General features: G+C 39.0%; 1 protein-coding gene across 1 annotated transcript; it reads right to left on the bottom strand.

Moving 5' to 3' along the window:
• Nucleotides 1–5,071: 5,071 nt before the first annotated feature.
• Nucleotides 5,072–17,584, bottom strand: PTPN7 (protein tyrosine phosphatase non-receptor type 7). The gene is made up of 9 exons (XM_081325969.1): nt 17,454–17,584; nt 13,486–13,669; nt 12,690–12,774; nt 11,071–11,147; nt 10,842–10,979; nt 9,497–9,607; nt 8,430–8,587; nt 8,002–8,115; nt 5,072–6,120 (listed from the first exon to the last, which is right to left on the bottom strand). The coding sequence occupies exons 1-9, from the start codon at nt 17,537–17,539 to the stop codon at nt 6,027–6,029; spliced, it is 1,047 nt and encodes a 348-aa protein (XP_081182095.1). The 5' UTR covers nt 17,540–17,584; the 3' UTR covers nt 5,072–6,026.
• Nucleotides 17,585–27,240: the final 9,656 nt, after the last annotated feature.

Here is a 27,240-nt window from a genome sequence, read left to right as displayed (position 1 = left end):
ATATCCACAGACAGTCGTACATGCTATTGGTTCCAGGAAACCTTGTCCATTATTCTTTGAAATACTTCTAAGGGAATTCAGGCTACTTGATCTGGAAAAATCCACTAATCTGTAGTGTCAGAAAGAACTGCTCTCCTTTTAAAATGTCAAACTTTCCTTCATTTTCGAGTTTCTCTTGTTAGCTTTGTCTCAGTATGCAAAACCGAGGACATTCATCTGCTCTCCAGAACCAAAAAGAGGACCACAGTGCTTTGTATTGGCAATAAATTGTGGAGTTAACATTTTTTAAAAAGTAAATTTGATTAAGACTTCGATTTTTATGTTTAAGTCATGTGTCCTGGGTCAATAGGAGATTACATAGAATCAAAACTGTTGGCATTTATGATGGCCTTTAATACTGTAATTCAGTTTAAAGTGGTCCTGAGTAAGAAACCATAAGATAAAAAGAAATGTAGATCAGGACTGATGACAAGATCAAGGCGCCAGCCACAAGACTGAAGCTGATTGACTACTTATTGCTGATACGGACTTGGGGGCTTTTCTTGTCTCTGTAATGTAATTAATTATTCATGGCTGTTGATGCACTTTTTAACTAGTAGAATATAATACTACTATATAATCTTATTGTTGGGCTCTTGGTCAGTTTGGCTAGGAGCTCAGTGATTACTATAATAGGATATTTTAATAAAGAAAATTGGTTTCAGTTCTCCATTGCTTTGGTTCATTTTTCAGTAGACCTCTTTTTTCCACAACAATGTGGACTATTCGTAAATAAATAAGCAGTCTGCCAACAGCAGCAAAGGCAGGCCAGATATAGGTTGCATTCACAGCAAGTCATGGTTCTTTTAGTTATAGCATGTGAAGAGGTCACAATGTATGGGTTCATACACATAGTGCTTATAAGCCATGACTATGTTCATACTGTGCTAAAATCAAGCAATATTAACTAAGCCTAAGGATATATAGGGACGCGGTGGCTCAGTGGGTTAGGACGCCGAGCTTGTCGATCAGAAGGTCGGCAGTTTGGCGGGTCGAATCCCGAGTGCCGCGTAACAGAGTGAGCGCCTGTTACTCGTCCCAGCTTCTGCCAACCTAGCAGTTCGAAAGCACGTAAAAATGCAAGTAGAAAAATAGGGACCACTACGGTGGGAAGGTAACAGCGTTCCGTGCACCTTTGGCATCTAGTCATGCCGGCCACATGACCACGGAGACGTCCTCGGACAAGCGCTGGCTCTTCGGCTTTGAAACGGAGATGAGCACCGCCCCCTAGAGTCGGAAACGACTAGCACGCACGTGCAGGGGAACCTTTACCTTTACCTTTTAAGGATATATATTTCAAAGAAACCTATGAATGTGCTTTCCTGTTTTACCCCCTTATTCTTTCATCATTCTTTTCAGTTGTTACTTGCCCTCAACCCACTTTTAAATGGCAGACTCTTGGGATCTAACCCCTTCTCATCTGTAATAAAGTAGATGGATTACATAAATGACAAATCACATTAGAAAGTATGATGCACCTTCTAGTCCTCAGAATGATGGCTTTGAGATTGCTAATGTAATTTTTCCACTCTGCACAAGAGAAACGTGTTCCAAATTTGTACATGTTTGCACCAATAAAATGTATTTATTGCTATGGTAGAATTTATTCTGAATGAGGAAATTTTGGCTTTTTAGGAAATGCGTGTTCCAGTTTCTTCTTCCTGCTCTTCCACCTCCTTCCTCTTTCTCTTCTTGTTTCAGCTTCACTGAATAATTTAACAAAGCATTTATGTATAAACCTTAGCAACTTTATGGTATATAAATAATATCTTCTCTAAGCAGTAAGGTATGTAGAAACGCCTTGCTTTTATTTATTTATTTATTTATTGATGGGATTTGTATCCCGCCCTATCTCCCGAGGGACTCAGGGCGGCTAACAACAAAACATATAATAAGTACAGAAATTAAGATAAAAATAAAATTAAAATCATCCGTGCAATAAATTAAAATTAAAAACTAAGAATAAATTAAAGATTGTAAATATAATTAATTAAAATGCCTGTCAGTCCAGGTCAGCCTGGTGGAATAGGAGTGTTTTGAGGCCGCGGCGAAAGGATTGGAGATTTTGGGCCATCCGTAACTCAGGGGGGAGCTGATTCCATAGGGCTGGCGCTCCCACAGAGAAGGTCCTCCCCCTGGGGGTCGCCAGCCGACATTGCTTAGCTGACGGTACCCTGAGGAGGCCTTCTCTGTGTGAGTGTACTGGGCGATGGGAATTTGTTCCCGGCAGCAGATGGTCCTGCAAGTATCCCGGGCCTAAGCCATGTAGGGCTTTAAAGGTAAGTACCAGCACCTTAAATCTCACCCGGAGGGCAACCGGTAGCCAATGCAGCTCACGCAGGAGGGGTGTAATATGGGAGTATCGGGGTGCTCCCATCACAACCTGTGCAGCTGCACTCTGCACCAGCTGAAGCCTCCGGGTGGTCTTCAAGGGCAGCCCCATGTAGAGAGCATTGCAGTAGTCTATATGGGAGGTAACGAGTGCGTGGGTGACTGTACGTAGGGCATCTCGGTCCAGAAAGGGGCGCAATTGGTATATTAGGCGAATCTGGGCAAATGCCCCCCTAGCCACGACTCCAATATGATCTTCAAAACTGAGTCGTGAATCTAGGAGGACGCCCAGATTGCGTGCTCTATCAATGGGAGGTAACATCTCTCCTCCTATAGTCAAAGATGGAACCTCTTGGACTAAACGAGATGACGGTATGTAGAGCCACTCAGTCTTGGCCGGGTTGAGTCGAAGCCTGTTTTTTCCCATCCAGATCTGTACCGCTTTCAGGCAACGGGACATCACATCGAGGGCATCACTGGGTTGGTTCGGGGTGGAGATGAATAGCTGGGTATCATCAGCATATTGATGATATTTCACCCCGAAGCCACGGATGATCTCTCCCAGCGGCTTCATATAGATGTTGAACAGGAGGGGTGAGAGCACCGATCCCTGGGGTACTCCACAACTAAGAGGCCTAGGGCTTGACCTCTGCCCCCCTGCGAACGGTCCGAGAGGTGTGTCTGCGAACGGTCCGAGAGGTAGGAGGAGAACCACCGCAGAACAGTGCCTCCCACTCCCAACCCCTCAAGACGACGCAGTAAGATACCGTGGTCGATGGTATCAAAAGCCGCTGAGAGATCTAATAGGACCAGGACAGAGGAATAACCTCTATCTCGGGCCCGCCAGAGATCATTTACCAGTGCGACCAATGCCGTCTCCGTGCTATACCCGGGTCTGAAACCCGATTGGTACGGATCCAGATATTCAGCTTCCTCCAGGTTCAAAGGGAGCTGTCGTGCCACCACGCTCTCAACGACCTTCGCAAGAAAGCGAAGGTTGGAGACGGGACGGAAGTTGTTTAAAGTAGCTGGATCCAATGCCGGTTTCTTGAGGAGGGACCTTACCACTGCCTCTTTCAAGGCGGCAGGGAAGTACCCCTCACTCAGTGAGGCATTGATAACTGCTAGGAGCCAGCTTCGTGTAACCTCCCGAGATGCATAGACTAGCCAGGAGGGACACGGGTCCAACAAACATGTGGCGGCACTTAGTTTCCCCATGATCTTGTCCACTTCATCCGTCACAGGATCGAACTCTTCCCAAATGTTCTCGGCCAAATTCATCGTTTTCCTCTCGTCAGATACTGCCCAGTCAGAGTCCAGACCAGCCCGAATCTGAGCAATTTTGTCCACCAGATACTTACTAAATTCCTCAGCCCGTCCATGTAGGGGGTCTTCTCACGTCTCTTGATTTAAAAGGGAGCGGACCACTCTAAATAGGGCGGCCTATTTTATGCATGATTAGCATGAGATAACCACTGTTTTGTACTGTATAACTGCTCCTAAATTCAAAAATAAGATTAAAAATACATTTCCAAAGGCATATGAATTCTTACTGTTGAAAACACACAGCTTCATTTTAAGATAAGCTTCAGGAAAACACATGCAAAAATGGTAAGGAAGTATTTCAATCACAATTAATTGAGATGTCTTTTCTGATTACTCTCCAGTTTGATGAGGTTAGAGGATAATTTCCTTAGTACTTTCTTCAAATAAAGATCAGAGTAGAAATAAAGAGAAGTCAGTGACTACATTTTTATGCTTTAAACTGGAATGTTAAAGAATCATGCATGCAAAATATTTATTATAAGGAGATCACTAGCCTTGGTGGGAAAAGATTAGGAAGGATACAGCACAACTTTGTTCTTTTAGCAAACATGGTTTCCTTTTTTCTTCAGTGAGAGAAAACATAATAAAACTGCAATTCAGAGGTAGAACATAGAACAGAGGTAGAACATAAGCCTTCCAGATATAGCTAGGCTTGACAATAAGTGTGAGTGGTATTATTCACATATGATATTGCTGTGCAAATGACACAGACTATATACAGTACTGTAATCTGCGACATCCACATGACAATATGACCTGTAATATGTTATTGTGGATTTTATCAGACACCTGAAAATATGGCTGGGAAAGTTGGTATCCACATTTGAGATAATATCACCAATGCTGAGCAAAGTAGACTAGTAGATTTGCTTATCTTAAGGTAACTTCCTATGTATTTTAGCCCTATGTAGTTAGTTACAGAGCATCTAATTTATACAAAACTCTGAGTGGAAAAATATATTACAGTATATTTTCCATTTTATATCCTAGGTATATAAAATATGTTTATTTTATATATTCATCCATTTGAACATAACACTAGCAAGCCAATACACTCAAGCTAACCTATTGTGTGTTAATGCTTACAGACTGATTGAATATTTTGTAAGTTACATATTTTTAAATGTGATCGTCTCTGTCTGGAAGACTCACTTTCTCATTTAAAATACCTTGTTTAAATCAGGCTGTATGTCATGACTGAATACAAACTAATTAATTCAATTTATGAGGCTTCCTAACTTCATAGCGACTCTGGACAGCATGTATTAATGAAATATTATAAAAAATAAATAAAATCACAAACATCTGAAGAAAGGAAGATGGTTCATTATAAAATAATAAAACCACAAGTCCTACAATCCAGTCTAACCCAAGGCCTTGGAAAAGAATCAGATTTTAAGGGTTTCTTTGAACTCAGACGGGGTGAGGGCCAAACAAGTCTCAGGGGAAATGTTGTTCCAGAGAGCAGGTGCTGTGACCAAGAAACCATATTTCTTAATTTCATTACATAACACTTTTTAATAGACTTATAGGATAACCAACACCGTGAATTGTGATATGATATCACAGTCATCATGTGACACATCCATAATTGCTCATAGTGGTGCATTCTGGACCAGTTGCAATTTCTGAGTGTTTTTCAAGGGCAGCCCTATGTAGACTGCATTACAAGAGTCATGTGAGATGACAGAGTGACTATCTGAATGACCATCTGGTTCAGGTAGGATTATAATTGGCACACAAGATAGATTTGTGCAAAGGCCTTTTTAGCCATAACTGCTACCTGCTCCTTCAGTAGGAGATGTGAATCTAAAAATACCTCCATATTGTGTATCAGTTCTGAATGGAAAAGTCCAAGCTTACTCATGACTAAAGATTCATGTCACTGTCTCAAGGACCCAAACCCATAACCACTCATCATTGTCAGGATCAAGCTGAGCCTTTTGCTTCTCATCCAGAATTTTCACAGCCTCCAGACACTGGGAAAAGATCTTGACAACATGACCTGGTCAGTCCAGGATTGAGATGTACAGCTGAGTGTGTGTGTGTGTGTGTATTTAACACAACAGTATTTTTAATGGATTTGAAATGAATATTACCTATGTTTACAAAACTTACACAGGAAGTTCAAAACATTAAAAAATGAAATTAAAATTCTACATCCACCTAAATTCCTTTTATATAAAACCAACAACCAAACAGTTCTTGTTTGAGCTATGTATTTCAAGTGATTGAAATATAAATACTTCATTATCTTGCTATCAGAAAAAGGCTCTCCAAGCAAAGTGTCAAGATATAAACAGTTCCTCTTGCTATCACAGCATGATGGATTAGTTGTCTGTGAACTCGGGAAGCTGTGAGGCATACATAGCAAGTGTATGATGGACAAACTGGTACTGTTCACTGGTTTGTATCATTCCACCTCTGCAATGCAAAAAAATCTATCTAAATGTACAGGCACTGGGAAGAACAATACATTTGTTTTGCAAACAGTGGGAATCTTAGATCATTTACAATCTTTGCAGACCATAGCAGAACAGCTTACAAAGTACCGGTAGGCAGAGAATTACATATACTTTGCAAAACAATTCAATTGCAAATGCCTGTTCAAAAAATTGTAAAATGTAATATCTACAGGTTAATTAATAAAGACTGAAAACTATGAAGACCTTTAAAACTAAAATAGCATTAGTAAATACTGGTAAGAGTCTTTAAATTAATTGTTGAGAATTTTTATCAGGTCAAAATCATCTTTCATTCAAAGCTTATTAATATGACTATGAGTGTCACTTAGATATAGCTTTTAATAATCCCTGGAAGAGCAAACTAAAGAGTTGACATGATCCATTTGTATTATATATAAGGCATTGGGAACTATCTTAAAAAAATCTTACCCGATATTCGCCATATTGCTTGTAAAGTCATATTGCTCATATACTGTTTATAGATGTTGTAGTTTATTTTCTGTTGTTTCTTGCATGTATTTTATTCATGCCATAGACAACATTTACTTAGATACTGAAGTTGATAAATAACACAAACCTTTTAATTAACACTTGAATGTCTGGCTGGGTTCTTAACCTATAGCCATGTCCCAATGTAGAATTAAAGATATGTAAAGATTTGCATTTGCAATGTATGGCAGTGAAAGTTGGACCATAAGAAAGGCTGAGCGCCAAAGAATTGAGGCCTTTGAACTGTGGTGCTGGAGAAGACTCCTGCGAGTCCCTTGGACTGCAAGGCGATCAAACCGGTCAGTCCTAGAGGAGATCAACCCTGACTGCTCTTTAGAAGGCCAGATCCTGAAGCTAAAACTCAAGTACTTTGGCCACCTAATGAGAAGGAAGGACTCACTGGAGAAGAGCCTAATGCTGGGAAAGATCGAGGGCAATAGAAGAAGGGGACGACAGAGAATGAGGTGGCTGGATGGAGTCACTGAAGCAGTAGGCGTGAGCTTAAATGGACTCCAGAAGATGGTAGAGGACAGGAAGGCCTGGAGGAATGTTGTCCATAGGGTCGCGATGGGTCGGACACGACTTCGCAGCTAACAACAACAACAAAGATTTGCATATATTTCTCTTGGCACTGCATAGTACATTTTGCTCCATGATGTCTGGAAGCACACTACAAGTAGCACTAATAATGTACTTACATTGTCATACATGCTTTTATCACATTTAAAGGTACAGCAATCTGGGTATAACACTTTACCACAAGTGTTACATTGAAATAACTGTAACGGGGTTTGGTAGGTTACTTGATTTATCACAAGACTATATAGAATTGGAGATTAAATCTATTGTAACAATACAGAAATCAATTTATTACTGAGTATAATTTGGTTGGTGCCTCTGTGTATGTGGTGACCGATGCAGAATGAGACAAATACAGATCTTAAGTTGAGGTACACAAAGTGGGATCTGATTTGTTTAGGGATCAAGCTTACTTCTGTGTATTTAGTGAACAGGTGCCATCCCTATTATGCTTCCTACAAACATACCTGGGATACATATCTCACCATAAACTGTCTTGTTACTAAAGCATTAATGATTGCTGTGATTTTGCTCGAATACTAAACCAACTAATTTAATTACTTTCATATCAAATTATCAGCATTGGGAAACACCATAGCTTTACTATAGCATGATAGTCAAAACATTCGACTTGGTTAGAGAATATTGTTAAGTGGATACTATATGAACAAAACAAAAAGATAAGCTAGATGGCCACAACAGAGGGCCACTAGAGACCACTTCAGTTTTTCATAAAATAGTCTCAGAACTATATACCACACTTCATCCATACCTGTCTATACGTAGCTGACAGACAATCCCCAAAATATCTACTTCTCCTTTGTCCTTTAGTTGCTGGCATCCAATCTGAGTAGCAATAAAGCAGCCTGTCCGCCCAATGCCGGCACTAAATAGAACAACAATTTCAAGTCATATTGCATCTTTGGGGCTATGAGAGAGAAAGTTGCAGAAATATATCTGTCTATCCCCTTCCAATTAAGTAGGTTTGCTGAATTCCATCTCTTATACACCAAAACCTAGAGGCTTCTGGAAAATACATTTTGCCAGTTTCACCACTGTCTATAAGTACAGAATTTTACAGAGAGACGTGTTTGCTAGATCTGCAGCTACATCATTTTAGAATGGAGATTTCAGATATATCTTCAAAACCAGCATCCTTGGGCATCGTCCAATACTGGAGCTACAAGAAGAATTTCTCACCTACAGTGCACAACAACTGGTCCTTTGTTTTGGGCAGCCTTCAGAATTTTATCCACTTCAAGAATCAAATGCAAGAGCATCTTGGCTGATTCTGGTGTCCTCTGGTCTGGCCAGGATGAGAAGACAATGTGTTTCACAGTGCGACATTCATCTCTGAACTAAGAATCATGATGAAATAGAAGATAGCATTACTTTTGCTCTTTCAAATATGCACATAAATGTGGCTGCATCTGTCCAAGACAGAAAGTATCAGGGTACTTATTGGAATTCCAAAACTTACAGCTATACAAACATCTTTAAGGAGACAAAAGTCCTGAGGGAAAAATAACTCCCTTCCTCACAGCAGCCTCATGACAACTAAGTGAGACAATGAAATACCAAATGAAATGGTCATTGATAATTATAGGTGGAATGAAAATTAAATGAGAGGTTAAATGAAAGGGAATGTTCTGTCTACAAGTAGGAAATTAAACAGAAATAATTCAGATTGCAATATTTTGTGGCCAGGCCAATTCATATACGCTAAGGAATTTTTTATACAGCCAAAATGGTAACATCTGCATACAGAAAGGAGCCAAAGGGAACCTGGTTGAAAAACATCCAGGCATGGAGAAAATTAGAAAAATAAAATCTATAAAAACATTTTTAAAAAAGAGCCATCAAATGAGAACTAGCCATTTTCAGTAGACAGGAGATTAATTTTTCTGGAAAATGTGGCTGATTAGCTGAAATAGTAAACAAGTAAAGTCTGTACTGCTTTATTTTGGTATAGACTTTATAGGTTACACAGACACATAAAATCCCACTTTGTTACAAGAATAATAGAAATCCCAATTGAACAGTATTTTTAAACTAGAAAAAAATATAATAAAAGTAACAAAGCCCAAAGCAACAATCATGAAAAATCATGAAAAATAAATGGCTTCTTAAGAAAAAGAAAATGTATAGCAGTTTAACTTAAGGAGCAGGTTTTGACAGTACTTGCATAGAGATTTGGAGGGAAGGGTGAACTGTACAGAAAAATGATTTTGCCAGAGCTCTTGCCTTCATAAATAAGAAATTAATACCTGCAGAGAAAAGCTACGAATGGTGTAGTCATCACATTCCCAAATGTCTTGGATTTGAATTCTAAATGATCCATAGGATGCTTCTCCTTCAGGCCAGTAACAGATACATTTCTGAAATTATAAAGGCAGGGATCCTCATTCATAAATGTATCAACCAAGTGGCTGACTCTAAATCCCCAAAGAAAAGAGGAAATTAGAACCAACATTCACTGATCTATTCCCCCATAGTAAATGGGCTGCAGGAGTGGTTCTACAAAGCAAACAATAGCAAGCTTGCTAAGGATCAGGAATCCTACTTGTGAGTTTTCAATGCATTTTCTAAAGCTTTCTTATGGAAAGAAAAGGCTTAGGAAAATCGTAACAGTTACAAAATACACTTGAGATGTAGCTATTAATACTCCCTTGCCACCGCATTTATATTCATTAGGTCTGGAGGGATTTGTGCTGGCTAACAAAGCTTCCAGAAATAATAAGGCCACAAGTTCTGCACATTTGCCAGATGATAAACTCCTTTGTTGTTTTTATTTCTAAACAAGGGCACACGCAGGGCCCTTGTTTAGCAATAAGTTAAGCAATAAGCAATAGGTTTAACAATAAGCAACCTTCCTGCACATCAGTAGGGGATACCAAAACTCCTTCCCGCAATCTCACCCAACACCTTTCAAAACTTCATCCAGAGGTATCTTCAAGCTGTCAAGGAAAACCACTATAGAATGTCCAGAGTGCTTTGTATCCCTAGATGTCATTAGCTGAAAACTAAGAGATAGCAAAGCACTGGGAAAAGAGAAAAACAGTGGGAAAGCAGCTTCAAAATGTGGCTAAGACTTTGAAATGGCAGCTTATCTGTGAGGGTTTGCAAAGAGTGGAGCTTTAGAGGGTCAGAAGGACTGCTTTGTAAGCTCACAAGACAGAAGACTCAATGAGGCAAATTTGACCTGGACTGGAGTTTCAGGATCTCTGAGTTAAAAGATAGTGTATAAGCATTTCATTCAATTCATTTAATTTTGTTTTTAAAAAGTAAAGATAGCCTTGTTACTTCATGGGAAGAAAATAATCCAGAATGTCACAAATCTTGAACTGAAATCTTGCAGAAAATCTAATAGCATTATCTGTTCCTCTAGAATAGCCACAGTATGCCACAATATTACTATGGCTATAGGTGGCTGTCCTTTATTAGGCTTCTGAATATTTTGCTAACTTGCAAATGACTGTGTACAGATGTTATACTATAGCAATGGCACTGATCTCCAGAAATCTCTTCTGAAGGACACAGAACCCAGGACAAACACTGGAAACTTTGAAACCTCTTGTTAATCAAAATTGATATACATCAATACAACAATACCTCTTTCTTTTCTTTGAGTTTGGTGAGCATAATTATGAGTGGAGTTTCTTCTTGCCACACCATTGTCCAGAAGTCATTGACTGTATTTAGCATGGGCCCCTGTGTGGCTATATAGGCCTTCTTCTGGCTAGCATAACCCTGGACAACGTGAGAGAAATAACAACTGTGAACAAGAGACACTGGAACCACATCTTTGTTATTCTCACCTCTAGATAATTCACTGGCTCACCCGGATGTAATTTGCATTTATGTAAGACTCCTCTTCTTGGCTGTTGACTCTCCTGAGACAGACACGACTCTGGGGATCTAGAGGAATATTTTAGTTTGGTGAGATAACTAAGGGCTTAATATAGCATTTACTATCAGTTGGGCGAAACTATTTCACAGAAAAGTGGTTTTGAAACCTTCCTGGCTTCCTGTCATTTTGGTTTTGGGCCCTTATTTCACCCACTTTTCATTATAAATGTACAGCTATAATCTCAAAATAGGAGTATAAAAGAGATTTTAAAACAAGGATGACAAAAACAAAAAGTCCACTAGTTAAATGCCTAGCTGAACCAATAGTTTTTTTCCCTGATGCCTTGAGCTTTTATAGTTATATTATTTTATTTCTCCTAAACCTGGAGCAATATACATCCCACAACAAATTTTTATTCATCTTATTTAGCAATAAATTATATTCTTTACAGTCTTGTGCAAGGGTGGTAGCATCATCAAGAAATTCTTATGTACGTGGAGGACATTTTGCATTTTATCACACCACAGCTTTAAAAGCAGCCTTCCCCAACTTGCTAGGTATCTTGGGTTTTACTTCACATAATTTCCACCCAGGTAAGCCTGGAGACAATGGGAGCACAAGTTCAAAATTTCTGGAATGGATCAGCTTTTCCACAATTTATAACAGTTTCAATGCTTCTCGGAACAATAAATAATTTTTGATTCCCTGTAACTGAAAGGGAAGAAGCTACAACATGGTCAAAAGTAGCCCACAAAGTTCAAAAATATTTGAATATGAAAGGTATTGCTTTATTATACCTATATTTCAATTTTTACCATTCTAATGAAAAATTCAAGGCATCCTAGATGGGATTAACCTTTTCTTTCCTTTTCTTTTCATTGAGATATCCCACTAGAAAGAAATTGTGCTTCCAATTTCCAATGAAATGTTTATTGCACAATCATTCTCTCATTCATGAAATTCTACTGGAGCTCTTGAATATATTGTCTTTTATTCCTTAAAATCTCTCTATGTTTCCCCAACATTTCTTTGATATTTCATACCCAAGGAATGGAAATTAACTTAATTAACTTAACTGGTAGCTCTAGGAGTCCTCCATCCAGAAGTACCCTTTGTAACTATTTCATGTTCTACAGTGATGTTCCATGTGTGGCAGGTTTCTCCAGTTCAGTACTCTACAATCAATTGTCCAACTGAGCATGCTCCAGAAGTGTTTGGACTAACATTCCAGACTTCCCACCCAGTATGATATATTGACCCCCTCAGGGATCTCCAAATGCCTATCCCGCTGAAGATATGCTTTGTGTCATTTTACTCAGTGGACTGAAAACTATTTTCTGAAAGCTAAAATAGGAATTTTATCACCTGGTCATAAAAACATCAGCTGTCAGCTGTGTTCCCTGCTGATATTAATGACAACTTCAGACTTTGAGTCATGCATCCTCAAGAGACTTGACAGGAGATCCTACTGAAAACAAGGGTCTGCCAATGTTGCAGAAGGCAAGCTCTGCGGTATGTTATGCAATATAAATCTGGAGCCAAAACTCTTTTGTTTTCCTTTCCCAATCCCAATTTTTTGCTGTTCAAAGACAATTACAAAGTAAACATACTTGGTAGGATGGATTTGTATCTATCCTTTGCTGCTCGACCAGGAATGTTGAGTTCTTCTGGATTGATGAAGTTTGAGGGGATTTTCTATTAAGGAGAAGAGGAATTGCTGTATTGCTTTCCTTTTTGAGTAGTACTCAGAGAGTTGGAAAAATATCATCAGTGCCTTTTATCATTTCAAGTAGGCAATTTCCCAATCCTACCTTCCCAGCAAGGCGAGCTCAGCAGAAAAAGATGGGGGGAAAAGTATAACTTAGAATTACTACTCTGCTCAGATGCTGCTAACTAAGAACCATGACCAGCTGGATCCTATACTAATTCAGCATCAGTCTGAATCAGGATAGTGATATTCAAAGTCAAACTTGGTGTCTGAATGGCATGCCGGAGTTCCACTGGAAAAAGTAGGCAGGGACCCAAAAAAGCCCATTCAGATTCTCAGCTTAGCATAGCTAGATAGTGATGTTTACTGTGTACTGGGACGAAGAAACCTTAAGCAGCTGATTCTCTTCTGTGATTTTTTTAATATTTTACTTTTTATATCCATTGCAGTTCAATCCAGTATTTCCTTTTCCTACAATTCCCTTGGCTTAAAGGCACTTTGCTTTATATTACTTACTTACTAAGTGGTAATTGGTAATTAGTTATTAAGTGGTAATTGGTTTTTGATATAATGAGCATTCCTGCAGGGGAAACTCTTATCTGCCCTACATGCAATACATGATGGAGGGAACTAAGGTATTAGAGGTGTTTGACCTGGAATCAAATCAGGCAGTTGGTAGGCAGTTTTGAGAATCTCACCGCAAACTCCTCTTGAAGCTCTTCCAGATTGCAGCTCCATTGCTGTAGCATCTTCTGTGTTAGGACATGACTGGCAGTGTTCAAAAACTGCACTGTGACATCTCTAGGAGTGGAAATTTGCACAATGGGTTCAGTGTTGCTCAGAGAACTCATGTCCAACACCAGTGACACACTGGAACCCCTTCTGCAAGACAAAGAAGCCTGAAGTTACAAACCATTAAACTAAAGAAAGCAGCCTATGCTATAGCAACAGAGTGTCTCTACTGACAAAATGAGGTTGTCATGCTGAATATCACAAAAATATGGCAAGTAGTTATTTTCTGAATGAGTAGAGATGTATTTTTACCAATAAATAAGAGGAGTTGTTATCAGAATAATTTGACCTGAATCAATATTCAGCCCTATCTCTATAAACCACATCCATTTACTTTCCTCCTAAGACAGGAGGAAAGTATGTCAGTATAAGAAGCACTGCTCCCACATCACTTACTATGACTCAACAATGGGGCAGTTTAGGGTTGCTGCCTGCATACCCTGTAATGTCAGGTAGTTTCAGAGCAACAGTTGGCAGAAAACCTGCCATCTCTTCCCTTCCCATCCCACATCACTATCAATTGGAAAGCAAACTCCAATTGCCACCATTGGACCTCTGTTTTGGCTGGCTTTAATGCTTTGCCAGAAGAGCCACTCTAAGTCTGTCTGCAGAACATATTTGCAGCAAGCTTCTGATTTGCATGCTCAGCATCTCATACTGCAGTGGCTTAATCCTGGCCTGGTTATTTCAAATTGATGCAATGGCTTCACTATTGCCCACTTTATGTTTATGCGGAAACTATATGAGTTGTCTGGCCTTCAAATAAATTATATTTGCAGGAATTGTTTGTTTTGGACTCCATCTTCTGGCCTTTCTGTGCCAATTCTGGGAAATGCAACTACCTTAAGGCATCTTAAGATGTCTTTGATTCCTTTGATATCTCTTATCTTGTTGAATCTCCACTACAAAAGACTCTTTCTTCTGAACAACAAAACCTGGAATCTAACTCATTCATCTACCCTCAGAGATTAAAGAAAAATTCTACCTTTGTCATGTTGCTGCTTCAGCAATATTGCAATGATCCTAAGCAAGAATATTATTCCTTTGGAATCCCCCAGGAGAGGGACAGAGTTTCTCAGCAAGTATGTCAGTATGTCAGAACAACCTCAGTCAGTGCCAGTCAAGTATCTGGTGCATCTGGCAACTATACAAAAATGGTCAAGGAGATTAAAGAGTTCACAGTAGCTGGACAGTAGCGGGGAGAATTGCAACAACCAAGTGTAGTCTAAAGGTAAAGGTAAAGGTTCCCCTGCACATGCGTGCTAGTTGTTTCCGACTCTAGGGGCCGGTGCTCATCTCTGTTTCAAAGCCGAAGAGCCAGCGCTTGTCCGAGGACATCTCCGTGGTCATGTGGCCAGCATGACTAGACACCAAAGGCGCACGGAACGCTGTTACCATCCCACCGTAGTGGTCCCTATTTTTCTACTTGCATTTTTTTACGTGCTTTTGAACTGCTAGGTTGGCAGAAGCTGGGACGAGTAACAGGCGCTCACTCTGTTACGCAGCACTCGGGATTCGACCCGCCAAACTGCCGACCTTCTGATCGACAAGCTCAGCGTCCTAACCCACTGAGCCACCATGTCCCTACAAGTGTAGTCTAGTAAATCATTAAAACCTCCAAGGGTTTCTTGTTCCCTCAAACCTAGAATGTCTGCACGGGTGGCCATATATTAGCATAGGATAGAAAAAACTAGTTTAAACAAAAAGATACAGTTTTGACATTTTCTTGGAGTTTTGACATTTTCTAAACACTGAAAGAGTAAGAAGTTAAATGCACCACTATGGGGAGGGCTTTGCACAGATAGGAGCCATGCAAGAGAAGGTCTTCTCTCATCTATCAGACAGAGCTTGTGGCAGCAGGCGCATTTTGAAAAGACCTCTGCTGCTGATTGAAATAACTAGCCCCGTTCATCATGACAGCCCTTAAGGTGATTAATGTTTTAACTGTTAACAGTAACAATTTTTCAGTACAGACATCTTATAATTCCTATAGTTAACAATACAATAGTATATATTTCACCAGCTGCAATTTCTGGACAATTTTCCAGGAAGCCCCCTGTAGAAACTGTTAGAGTAATTAAGTAGCTAAGACATGGCTAACTACTAACAGTTCTGCTCAGGAGTTATATTTTATTTTTTAATTATTTTTTAGATTTTTAAAATTATTTCCTTTATTACATTTTATAAGAAACTCAAGGTGGTGAACATACATAATATTCCTTCCTCCTCCTATTTTCCACACAACAGGCATGTGAAGTGGGTTGGGCTGAGAAAGAGTGACTAGCCCAAAGTCACCAGCCAGCTCTCCTAAAGCAGAACTATGACTCAGAGTCTCCTGGTTTTTACTCCAGCACCTTAACCACCACACAAACTGGCTCAGTAGCACATCAGCCACAGTTGTGCTAACATGCTTCTGAACTGCAAATACAATACAGTAATAGTTGGGCAGTCAAAGAAAACTCTCAAACCCTAAAGCTGCTATGTCTGAGGAGTACAGTCTTATCCAGAATAGGCTTCACTTCTGTTCGCCAAACAATTTCCTCCTTACCAACACAGCTTCTCACTTCTAGAATATCTGGATGTAATTTTAGCTTCTACTCACTCATTCAACCTAACATTAGTTAGTATTCAAGGGTTTTAGCTGTGTCTTTACAGATGGTGGGGGCAGTAGAACTGGGTGTCATCAGCACCCAGATATTTGTGCCTTTGTTGCATTATCTCCTTCAGAATGATTAGCTACCCCACCTAATCAGATTGGTTGCCAGGAATGAAGTTTCAATTACTGTGTTCATTAATGATCAACAATAATTCATCTAATATTCAATGGAAGATTACCATCAACTTCAATGGAAAGAAGAGAATCTAAGTCAATCACAGCACTGAAGCTATACTTAAATAAGCAGCAGGTCCACAGGACTTTGTCTACAGAGGTATTGGGACCACAGACCTGAAGAGCCCATGTCAAGCCAAGTTATGCCAATAGAGTGCTAGATTAAAACAATGCAAAATAAAAAAAACTGTATCTCACCACAAATAGAAGCACATACTGTTGAATGCCATTTGATCTTGATTAAGCTACTTATGGAAACTGTGGTTTTAATATGTTAATTTACATTCAATGTGTAAATTAGCCACTGAAGTTCGCATGCTTAGTAGTATGTATGAAATTAGCTAATTGAGACCTATTTAACAAACCATAGTGAAGCATCTGGTTTGTTAGTATAACTTTGTACACTTTGAATTAACTCTATGACAGCCTTCTTTCCTAAATGGTCAGGTAGTTCTCAACTTATAAATATAATTAAGTTCACAATTTTTGCCATAGGTCATGAGTCATAAAGCAGGTCACCATATGACTAGATCGGACACATGACCTTTTTTGCGGCAGTCATTAAGTGAGCACTCGGTTGTAAAATGAACACTACAATCGCTAAGCAAACTGATTGTTCACTATAGGGCCGGTTTTGATGGAAACCAAAAGTAAATGCCAGTTTCTATCAAAAACATCATAAATCAATGCAAGCTGGTTGCCAAGTGCCCAAAATGTGGTCATGTAACTAGAGGGGGGGGAAGATGGATGTTCAAAACCGATCGTAAGTCCCATTTTCTGGATCCATTGTAACTTTGAATGGTTTCTAAGTGACCAGTCATAAATTGAGGACTACCTGCATCCATTTTAATCTATTTAGTCAGCATTCCCAGCTTTATGCTCTGTATTTACAATTCCTATGAATCCCAGCTAGTGTAGCCAAATTCAGCAAAGCTATGCAGAGTGTTGGAGAACATAATTTTGTCTATTAGAACCAGCATAGTGCTTAACTTACTACTAGAAACTCAGAGTCTATGCATGAAATTTGGAGTAGCACTGACTCACCGATCTTGCAGGCGCACATGTTTCTTAACTTCCTGATTGCTGTGGGTAGCCTTGTCCATTCTCCGCCTTGTTTGCTTCTGCAGCATGCAGAAACTATGATTTCTCAGACATGCTGAACAGGCCAGGACTGGGATCTGCTAGCAAGGATTTGTTGAACTTAGGTAAGAAAGGCCAGTAAGCACAGAAAGAATGCAGCTCGATGAATCCATGTCCCCAAGAAAGCGCCTAGAAAACATTCAAGGAAACTGATCATCACTAAAAGCTTCACCATCTTTCTATCATCCAACACACAAAACCCAGGTACGGCCAGCCCCATTTAAATCAGACACAACAGAGCCTTGTTCAGAAGATGCCAATTAGCTTGGTGTGCTTGGAAAATGTTGAAAATGCCAAAGGGAGAGAGAAATATGCAACTCGGTCCAACAAACTTGTTTGGGGAAAATCAAAAGCCACTGTCCTGCATAAAATGGGTACTCCTTGAGGCTGTTGCATATTCACTGATTAGAAGAGACCCTTCACTCATTCTTTGCTCCAGATATATGAGGTTTGGGAGAATATTATGCGAGGGGGGGGGAGGTTGCCCCATATTTTGCAGCTTTGTTCCCCATCTTCATATTCCCAAGAAATGATTCCCTTAAACTGATATTTTTCTCCCCTGCTTGTCCTTTCCCGTAAATTCCTCTCTCACCTCATGCTGCCAGTAACTTCATCATCTCTAGGGTTTCAACCAGGGTCTGTTGGCTCTAGGAGATGTACATGCAGAGTGAAAAGAAAGTGAATACAGGAAATTCTTTATCTCTGAGGCTGGTGGTTGCTCTTTGACACTTCCTCCACTTGCTCCACCCTTACAGCCGCCCACACACATTCTGGCCACAACTTCATAGTTCCTTCCACAGATACCTTCAGCTTCCTGATAAGCTTTTTTGCAAGGCTGCCTGAATGGTTAGACCCTACCTGTTTTGCTTTAGAACGATCAGATATTTCTTTTATTTTTACAACCAAGAATGTAGTAATTCACTTTGTATGCTTATTGCAGTCTAGAATATAAATCCACTCTATTGACAAAAATACAAATCCATGACTATGAGCTACTGAGCTTTGTGATATAATAGGAAGCAGCATTTTTAGTGAGCGTGATTTCATAATCATATAATTCTTGTGAAGTCTGCAGTAATAGTTCCCTGCTGAAATCCTCCCTCTACCCTTTATCATAGGTTTAATTCCCTGAATATTTATATTTGTAGGAGCAATTTTAAAACCATAGTATTTTTTTAGTATAAAAACGTTCTCCATGTGATTACTTGAGAATATTTCAACTGGTTTTTGAACAGATCTGCAAAATAGCATGCCGGAGAAGACTGAGCTAGATAACTTAAAAATGCAGTGGGGCAATAAATAAATTAAACAAAAAAAAGGCAAAAACAAAAAAACTCTACATACAATTATTTAAGCACAGTAATTGCAAAGGAAGTCCATGTGCTCTATTACACAGTATTGCAATTGGGCAATACAGTTTCAGTTGGAAAATACCACAATGCACATCTGTTGCAGATGATTATTAGGAGGTCTCTTTCTACTGTAAGCAATGAAGCATAGGCATTTCAACAAGCTATAGCTCTTAAAAAAGAACATTGGCAAAAAAATATTCAGCTGATAAATGTGCTGGAAAATATATCAAACAATATTTTTAAAGAGGATTGTATAAAATTTTGGGGAATCTTTCCTGCCAGAAGTGATATTAATGTTTGCAACCCATTTTGAATATATAGTAAATGTGAACAATCTTCAAATGAAATTTAATGAAAGATTCCAGGAAAACCTCCTGTGTAACTTTAAGTGGCTAGGAACGAACAGTCTGAAAACAAAAACCATCACAGTAATTGAAAACAGTACCTATGAAGCTAATGCTGAATTATAGACATAATTCTAGAATTCAAAAAGTGTCAAGTGATAGATGCAGATTTGAAGGACGAGGCAATGTGCATCAGAAAGCAGTGGCTTGAACAACAAAACAATCAAATCATACTATCCAAAGATTCTCTTAAAATATCAGGTCCTTTGCTTGTAAGAGAAATATGGTGATCTTTTGCTCTGTGGCAATTTTATCTGAAAGAATAACGTCAGCTGTGCCTGCTAAATTTTCTGTTGATGGACAATTTCAAGAGCTTTGCTTCCATTGAGAATTGTTATCTTCACCCAGAAACTGACAGCCATTCAAACAGATAATGGCTTCAAAGAGAGGACTATATTCCAAACAATTTTCATATAGAAGATTAATTTCTGTAAAATGAAATTTTATGCAGCTACCTTGAGTGCAACTTTAACAATACAGAAAGACTCAAAAAGAAACAGGTGAATTTTGGAAAGCCCTTCCTTAATTGTGACTTGAGAAAAGGGGAAACTACTTGTTTTGTAAATTTAAAATGTGAAAAGACTATTCTATTTTTTTATTGTATTTTATTCTGTGGGTGTTATAGACCACAGTATGTTTAAAATTATGGAAAGATTCTCTTTGACCTCTTAAAATTTGAATTTAAAAAACACTAGTCGAACGAATTGTGAATGTGAATTCACAAAGCTTTGGCTTTGGAATTTGTATGAAGAGATATTACATCCCTGGGTGAAATTTCTTTATATACAGCTAAGTGACATAATGAAGAAGTTTTCAATCTGCATAAATACTTTTTACAGAGATTTAAAAAATGTCAGTTTTTAATTCCAAAATGTCAGTTTATAGGCAGATTAATAAATTCCATGCTGGTAATATGGTATTCTTCAAATTAAACATACAACTAAAATTAAATGTGTTTTGTAATAGTGATTGAAATGGACATATTTAATCATATAACATATATTAAGACTTTGGGCAGGAATCATTTAAACTGATTCCTGATGACATGACTGTTCCCCTTACATTTTTGAATAGAGACTGGAAATATCTAGCTCGTAGCTAGGAAATTATCAAAATGCTACTTGGTAAAATAAAAATCATTTGTTTTACCTAACAATGAAAAGCTCAAACTGGAAAAAAAATGTCCAAATTTTGGGATTTTGTTATAAATGCACTGAACAGTATTTAAAAAAGAGGATCTACTAAGAGAAGTCAGTGTCCATGCATCCTTAATGAGTAGTTTTGTTTGATATGCATACCAGTGCTATTAGCAACTAAAGCCAGAATTATATGAGAATTAAGAGTATATTAAATTTTCTTCCATGCTGAACACTGAGGAGGATGGAAAAGGGGAGCTTTCTACCACTGCTGCTAGTTCTCTTGTTTATTTTCTTGTATTTTAATTGATGACTTTCTGCTGAGTCAACAAATACAATATTTTCTGTATTTGGAAATGCTAACGTGCTTGCTGTTTTAAAATTCATTTGATGATATGCCACAAACTCACTCTTTGAAATAGTTTAATAATAGTCTGTCTATGGAGATTCTCAGTCATCCAGGTCACAATTATCCCAAAGATGCTTTTTCATAAGGCAACTGGACCTTCTTGTTTCTCTTTGAAGATGTTTCGCTTCTCACCCAAGAAGCTTCTTCAGCTCTGACCAGATAGTTGGGAATGGAAAGATTTATACTCCTGCAGACAGCTGTTCATTTGCATTCTTTTAGCAAGTTGTTAAAGCTACCTGGAGGCTTATCTGTGCCTCCAGGGTCACCTGAATAGTGCAAATGGGTGTGGAGCCTTCTTGGAACTGTTGAAATAGATGATGGAGATAGATGATGTCAGATCCCTCCCCCTCTGTTGAGAGAGGGCAGTTCAGTTTTGACATAGATGGCCTCTTTGATCCCTCTTTCAAACCAGTGGTCCTCTCTGTCCAAAATGTGGACTTTGCTGTCTTCAAAAGAGTGACCTTTGTCCTTTAAATGCAGATGGGCTGCTAACTCTTGTCCTGATGGGTTTGTTCTCCTATGTTGTGCCATGCATTTATGAATTTGTTTCCCCAATGTCCACATTTGCACATGGCTCACTGTATTGTACAGCATATACCACTTTGCTCAGTTTGTGTCTGGGTGCTTTATCCTTGGGGTGGACAAGCTTCTCCCTTAGTGTATTCTTGGGTTTGAAAGGTGCACATATGTTGCGTTGGTTGAAGATCCTCCTGAGCTTTTCCAATATTCCTGCAACGTATGGAATTACTACATTGCTTCGTTTATTGCTTTCTTCGTCTGTTACAGAGGAGCTCCTGCTAGGTCTTTTTTGAGATTTGATGAAGGCCCACTTGGGATAGCTACATGTTCTGGGTGCTTCCCTGATGTGCTTTATTTTTTTTCTTTTTTTTTCTTCTTTGCTGGTAGGCAGGCCTTCAGCTCTGCGGTGTAGGGTTCTGGTAACTCCCATTTTGTGCTCCAGTGGGTGGTGTGAATCAAAATGTAAATATTAATCCATGTGAGTGGGTTTTCTGTAAATTTCAATGTTAAGGTTTCTGTCTTCCTTAATCTATACAGCACAGTCCAGGAAGGCTAGACTATTTTCCTTAACATCTTCATGGATGAATTTGATGTATCTGTCCACTAAGTTGATATGTTTGTTGAATGCTTCCAATTCCTGTGTTTTGGTCTTGATCCAAGTATCGTCCACATACCTATACCCAGTGCTTTTTTTGTAAAAGAAAAAGGTGCCGGAGCTCACACATGTCATACAACCAGCCTTGCCTACCCTACAAGGTTCCATCCAAAAAAGGTGCCGGAACTCCGTTCTGAGCATTCTATGAGAAAAAAAGCCCTGCCTATACCAGTGAGCGGGTGGAATTCCTGTGAAGGGGTTTAGGGCTTCTATGTAAAGTTTGGCCAGAATGGGGGACACAAATGAGCCCGACGCACAGCCGTGTTTTTGTCATGTTGTTTTAGTAATAGTCCACTCAAAAAAAAGTATACAAATGTATGTTTACATTGCTACTTGCAATATTCGCTGAATATTAGAAATCCTTGCATGAATATGTTGCAAACTCTCAGATTATGGCTGCAATTCTTTTATTATATATTTATCAACAAACAAATCCCACATAGCCCAATTTAATTTATTGTCCAATAGGATGAATTTATGTTTGGGACTTTTAAACATACATTCTTTGCCTTCTTGTCTACAACATGCTTGTGACATTTGTTTTTTTTTAAATGGCATCCCAAATTGAGTATTTTCAGAACTGAGCTTTTCTCAAAATAATGATTGGGTGTCAAAAAAGTCAAGATGGCAGTTGCAACCATGTCACTAAGCTCCATCCCCTTTTTAATGTATCTCACAAATGACACATATTAAAATGGGTAAGGCCTTGATTACATAGTTGCCATCTTGACTTAACTTTGACCCCCTGCAGAAAATTTCACAATAACTCTGGTGTGATTGTTCTTGTTTATATACTGCCCAGAATTTGAATTATTGGGGTGGTCTAAATTGATCCCAAGATATTTTGTAAGCAGAAACACTCTGTCTCCCCTAACCTGACATTCTCCAAGCACATTACAGTACAATTTCCATTGTCCCCTATCAGTATGTATCTAGGGAAACTGATATGCAGTGTTGAACCATTACACTAGACCAGGGGTAGGCAACCTTGGCTCTTTTATGACTCGTGGACTTCAACTCCCAGAATTCCTGAGCCAGCTATGCTGGCTCAGGAATTCTGGGAGTTGAAGTCCACGAGTCATAAAAGAGCCAAGGTTGCCTACCCCTGCACTAGACTAAGGGCAATTTCACACTGCAGCCTAAGCTGCGTGAACAAATTGATTTAAAAATAGGGGTTTGTTTTCTGCAAATGAAATTGTATTGTTTGGACTGAAGTGTGAGAAGAATAGGAGCATTCTTTTTCACAAAAGTGATGATTCGTGAAAAACAAAAAACATAGTGATGATTCATGAAAACTAAAAATAAGCTCTTGGAGAACCTCTTATTTCTTTTGGAAATGCTGCATGGAGCATAAACCGGCATTTTCACATTCTGGGAATCTGCTCTCCAATCTCTTAGAAGGTTTACTTTTAAGAAATAGCTGAACATTTCTAATATTACTTAATGCATGAAACTTTGACTTCCTAATTATCTTAATATTAAACAAATGAGTCACATTTAAACTGCCTGCAGGTTGGATTTGAAAAGAGCTTTCTTCTAAAATTCAAATGCTGCAATATAGAAATTGATTGGTTCGCAGTGTTCCTATAGCATTAACCAACAGCACAATAATCATATACAATGTGCACACACATTTATAGACCCAGATTCTTTGTAAGGGGTGAAGGGAAAGAGAAATCTAACCTCCCTTTGAGTTTGGATTATAATTATCAGTAACAGGAACTGAAATTTGCATAATAGCTGAAAAAGACAGAAAGAGCACAGGAGATTAAAAAAGGAAGTGGCTGAAAAATGTTTGTTTTGTCTGCTGCTAGCCTTTGCAAGCCTTTTGATAAAGAAAACCTTTGCAAGAAACTGTCTTGGGACCTTTATTGTTCCTGGGATCATTTCTGAGTTTGGTCAGTCAGAGCAGAAGCTCCTAATTTCAGCTTGCTTTAAAAAGAAAAATCAAGGGAATGGATTTCAATATACAAATTGCACAAATGTGGATTGCTTAGTGTGAATGTATGGAATCAAACCAGAAGACTGAAGTCAAATGCAATATTGGATCACTTATGCTCACTTGCATAGAAGCCAACTGCACAAAAGAGAAAATATATCTATCTGGACCAGAAAATAGAGATTTAGAGATGGGGAGACCAATGTAGAAGTCTGCCAAACCACCAAAGGGATAGTTATAACTTATATATCAATATTTTCCTAGATTAGCAGGAAAGGGGCTAGCTTGATCTCCCTTGGAAGGGCTATTAAAAGCTTCTCCTTACAAGATCTAGTGAGACGTTTAAGTTCTGGTTGAACAGCAATTTCCCAAACACCAAGTCATGAAGAGATTTTAACCAGCATTTTAAACTATACCCAGAAACCAACTGCCAACCAATGTGGAGCCCACAGAATCCATTATGTATTACATACTTCCAACACCTAAAGCTAGTAAATATACAGCTTGCCATTTTCTGGACCTGCCATAGTCTCCAAGTAGTCTTTAAAGACAACCCCGTGTAAAGTGCACTGCAATTGACCAACCAGCAGGTAATGAGGGTGAGTGAGAGTTACTGTAGCCATGTCCTCCTGCCCCAGAAAAAGTTGTAACCGGAGAATCAGATAGAACCAGGCAAATCTTTTCCTTCTAGCCATGGCCTCCACTTGCTTTTCAAGTAGGAGCCATTTTTCTAGAAGGATCCCCAAGTCAGGCACCTCCTGCTTCATCAGTAACTTGCCCAATCTGACCAGGAGTTTTAGCACAAGTATTAGCAAAGACACCCAACATACAAATAACAACTCTATCTTATTCAGCTTCAGTTTTTTTCTTTCCCATCAAGATTGCTATGGGGGCTCTTCTTGAGGTAGTTGTTTAAGAATTAATCCCACCTTCTCCCCTACTCCCTCCTTCTCCATCTTGTGACAATGATTTTTTTTGTTTGTATTATTATTTTATTGGATTGGAACATTAATACTTGATTAATATTTTTATGCTGTAAGCCACCCAGAGCCACTTCAAAATGAGATGGGTGGCAAATAAATGTAATACCGTATTTTCTGGCGTATAAGACGACTGGGCGTATAAGACGACCCCCCTACATTTCCTGTTAAATTATAGGGTTTGGGCTATACTCGCCATATAAGACTACCCCTCTTCCAACGCACACCAAATAAAAATTAAAAAACATCAGATTTGATTTTAATATGGTAATTTTAATTCAAATGCTTATGACATGCAGGTGCTTAGTAGGAAAACTGTCACTTATAAACATAAGGCTGTTTGTCATCAAACATGTAAACATAAAACAGTGCAAGTGGATTAAATAATAATAATAATAATAATAATAATAAGAATAAGAAGAAGAAGAAGAAGAAGAAGAAGAAGAAGAAAAAGAAAAAGAAAAAGAAAAAGAAAAAGAAAAAGAAAAAGAAAAAGAAAAAGAAAAAGAAAAAGAAAAAGAAGAAGAAGAAGAAGAAGAAGAAGAAGAAGAAGAAGAAGAAGAAGAAGAAGAAGAAGAAGAAGAAGAAGAAGAAGAAGTAGTATTAGTTGGAGGGGACCTTGGAGGTCATCTAGTCCAACCCCCTGCTAAGGCAGGAAACCCTATACCATTTCAGACAAATGGCTGTCCAGTCTCTTCTTAAAAACTTCCAGTGTTGGAGCATTCACCACTTCTGGAGGCAGGTTGTTCCACTGCTTAATTGTTCTAACTGTCAGGAAGTTTCTCCTTAGTTCTAGGTTGCTTCTCTCCTTGATTAGTTTCCATCCATTACTTCTTGTCCTGCTTTCAGGTGCTTTGGAGAATAGCTTGACTCCCTCTTCTTTGTGGCAGCCCCTGATTCCAGCAACCATTCCCTATTTTCCTAATTCACTTTTTCACTTTTCCTAATTCACTCTAAAGCTTTCCCTGCGCAGAGCCTTAAGTAACACAAGCTGCCTGCAATTAGTGCAGGTTCGCATCCCACCAGGCTCAAGGTTGACTCAGCTTTCCATCCTTCCAAGGTAGGTAAAATGAGGACCCAGATTGTTGGGGGCAATAAGCTGACTTTGTAATAATGCTGCTTGGGGGGGGGGGGTGAAAGCCCTAATAAACAGGCATATACACAGAATGAAGGCTATTGCTAAGCACATAGATTTGTGCTTTAAATTGTAAGCCACCCTGAGTCTTCGGAGAAGGGCAGGATATAAATGGAATTTAAAAAAAAAAAGACCAAATGGGAGATCCGCTCCAGGTTTTCCAGCCAGCCCGCCCAGTTCCTGAGTCAAATGTGTCCTTAGAGGTAAGCTGCTGCTCTTTGCTGCTGCCTTCCCCACCTGCCTTTCAAGTTGGGATATACTACAGCTGCTCTTCAACTTTAGAAGAAAAGACGCCCAGACCCCAGCCTGTAAAAAATCACAGACTGCAGCTTCTTCTCCAATTGTTCCTGCTTTCCCTGCGCAGACTAAATGGGAGATCCGCTCCAGGTTTTCCAGCCAGCCCTGTCCCTAAATTTTCAGCACCCGGCGTATAAGATGACCCCTGACTTTTGAGAAGATTTTCATGGGTTAAAAAGTAGTCTTATATGCCAGAAACTACGGTAAATACATAATCAAGACTGCTATAAGTTCCAGAATCCAAAATAGGATGTCGATAACATCTCTCCTCCAGCCTGGAGTGCTGAAGGAAAAGTCTTCATCATGGTTCAGTCCAAGCTGAAGAGACTGCTTTAGAAAGAAGGTTGCAGTTTATTGAAGGAGAGCCAGACAGGAAGATGGCTCTGGAAAAAAAGAGGGAGAGCACATGGGGGTTTTATACCCTCTGTAGCCTTTTGTTTGGAGTTGTTTCCTGTTCCTGTTTAAGGCTTTGTATTTCCTGTGTCATGTATTCTGACCTGAATCTGGGTTTGTCCTTTGTCATCTGTGAGTTAATCCTATTATGTCCTGTCTTAGACTTTGGGTGGGGTATGTAGATTTTAGGTGTCTTTGTCTTCTTAATCTTTTAGCTTCAACTTTCCTGAATGGTTTACATCTGCATTTTTATAGAGCTGGTTTCTGCTTGGGGGAGGAAGACTTGGGACTACCGTATTAAGAAAACTGGGCATGCTTTTCTTTCTCTTTAAGATCCTTTGAAGAAATATATTTTTCTGCCCTTTTAATATTTCCTTCTCTGGGGGGCTAACTTCCCACAATGTAAAGTTGCACAACATCAGCAAACCAATGATACTTTCCCTCAAAGTATTAGATGAGTTCTCCCAAGAAC

This window comes from Vipera berus (assembly GCF_964194415.1).
Source record: "Vipera berus genome assembly, chromosome: 3".
Taxonomy (NCBI): Eukaryota; Metazoa; Chordata; class Lepidosauria; order Squamata; family Viperidae; genus Vipera; species Vipera berus.
This window is presented reverse-complemented; position numbering and strand designations above follow the sequence as displayed.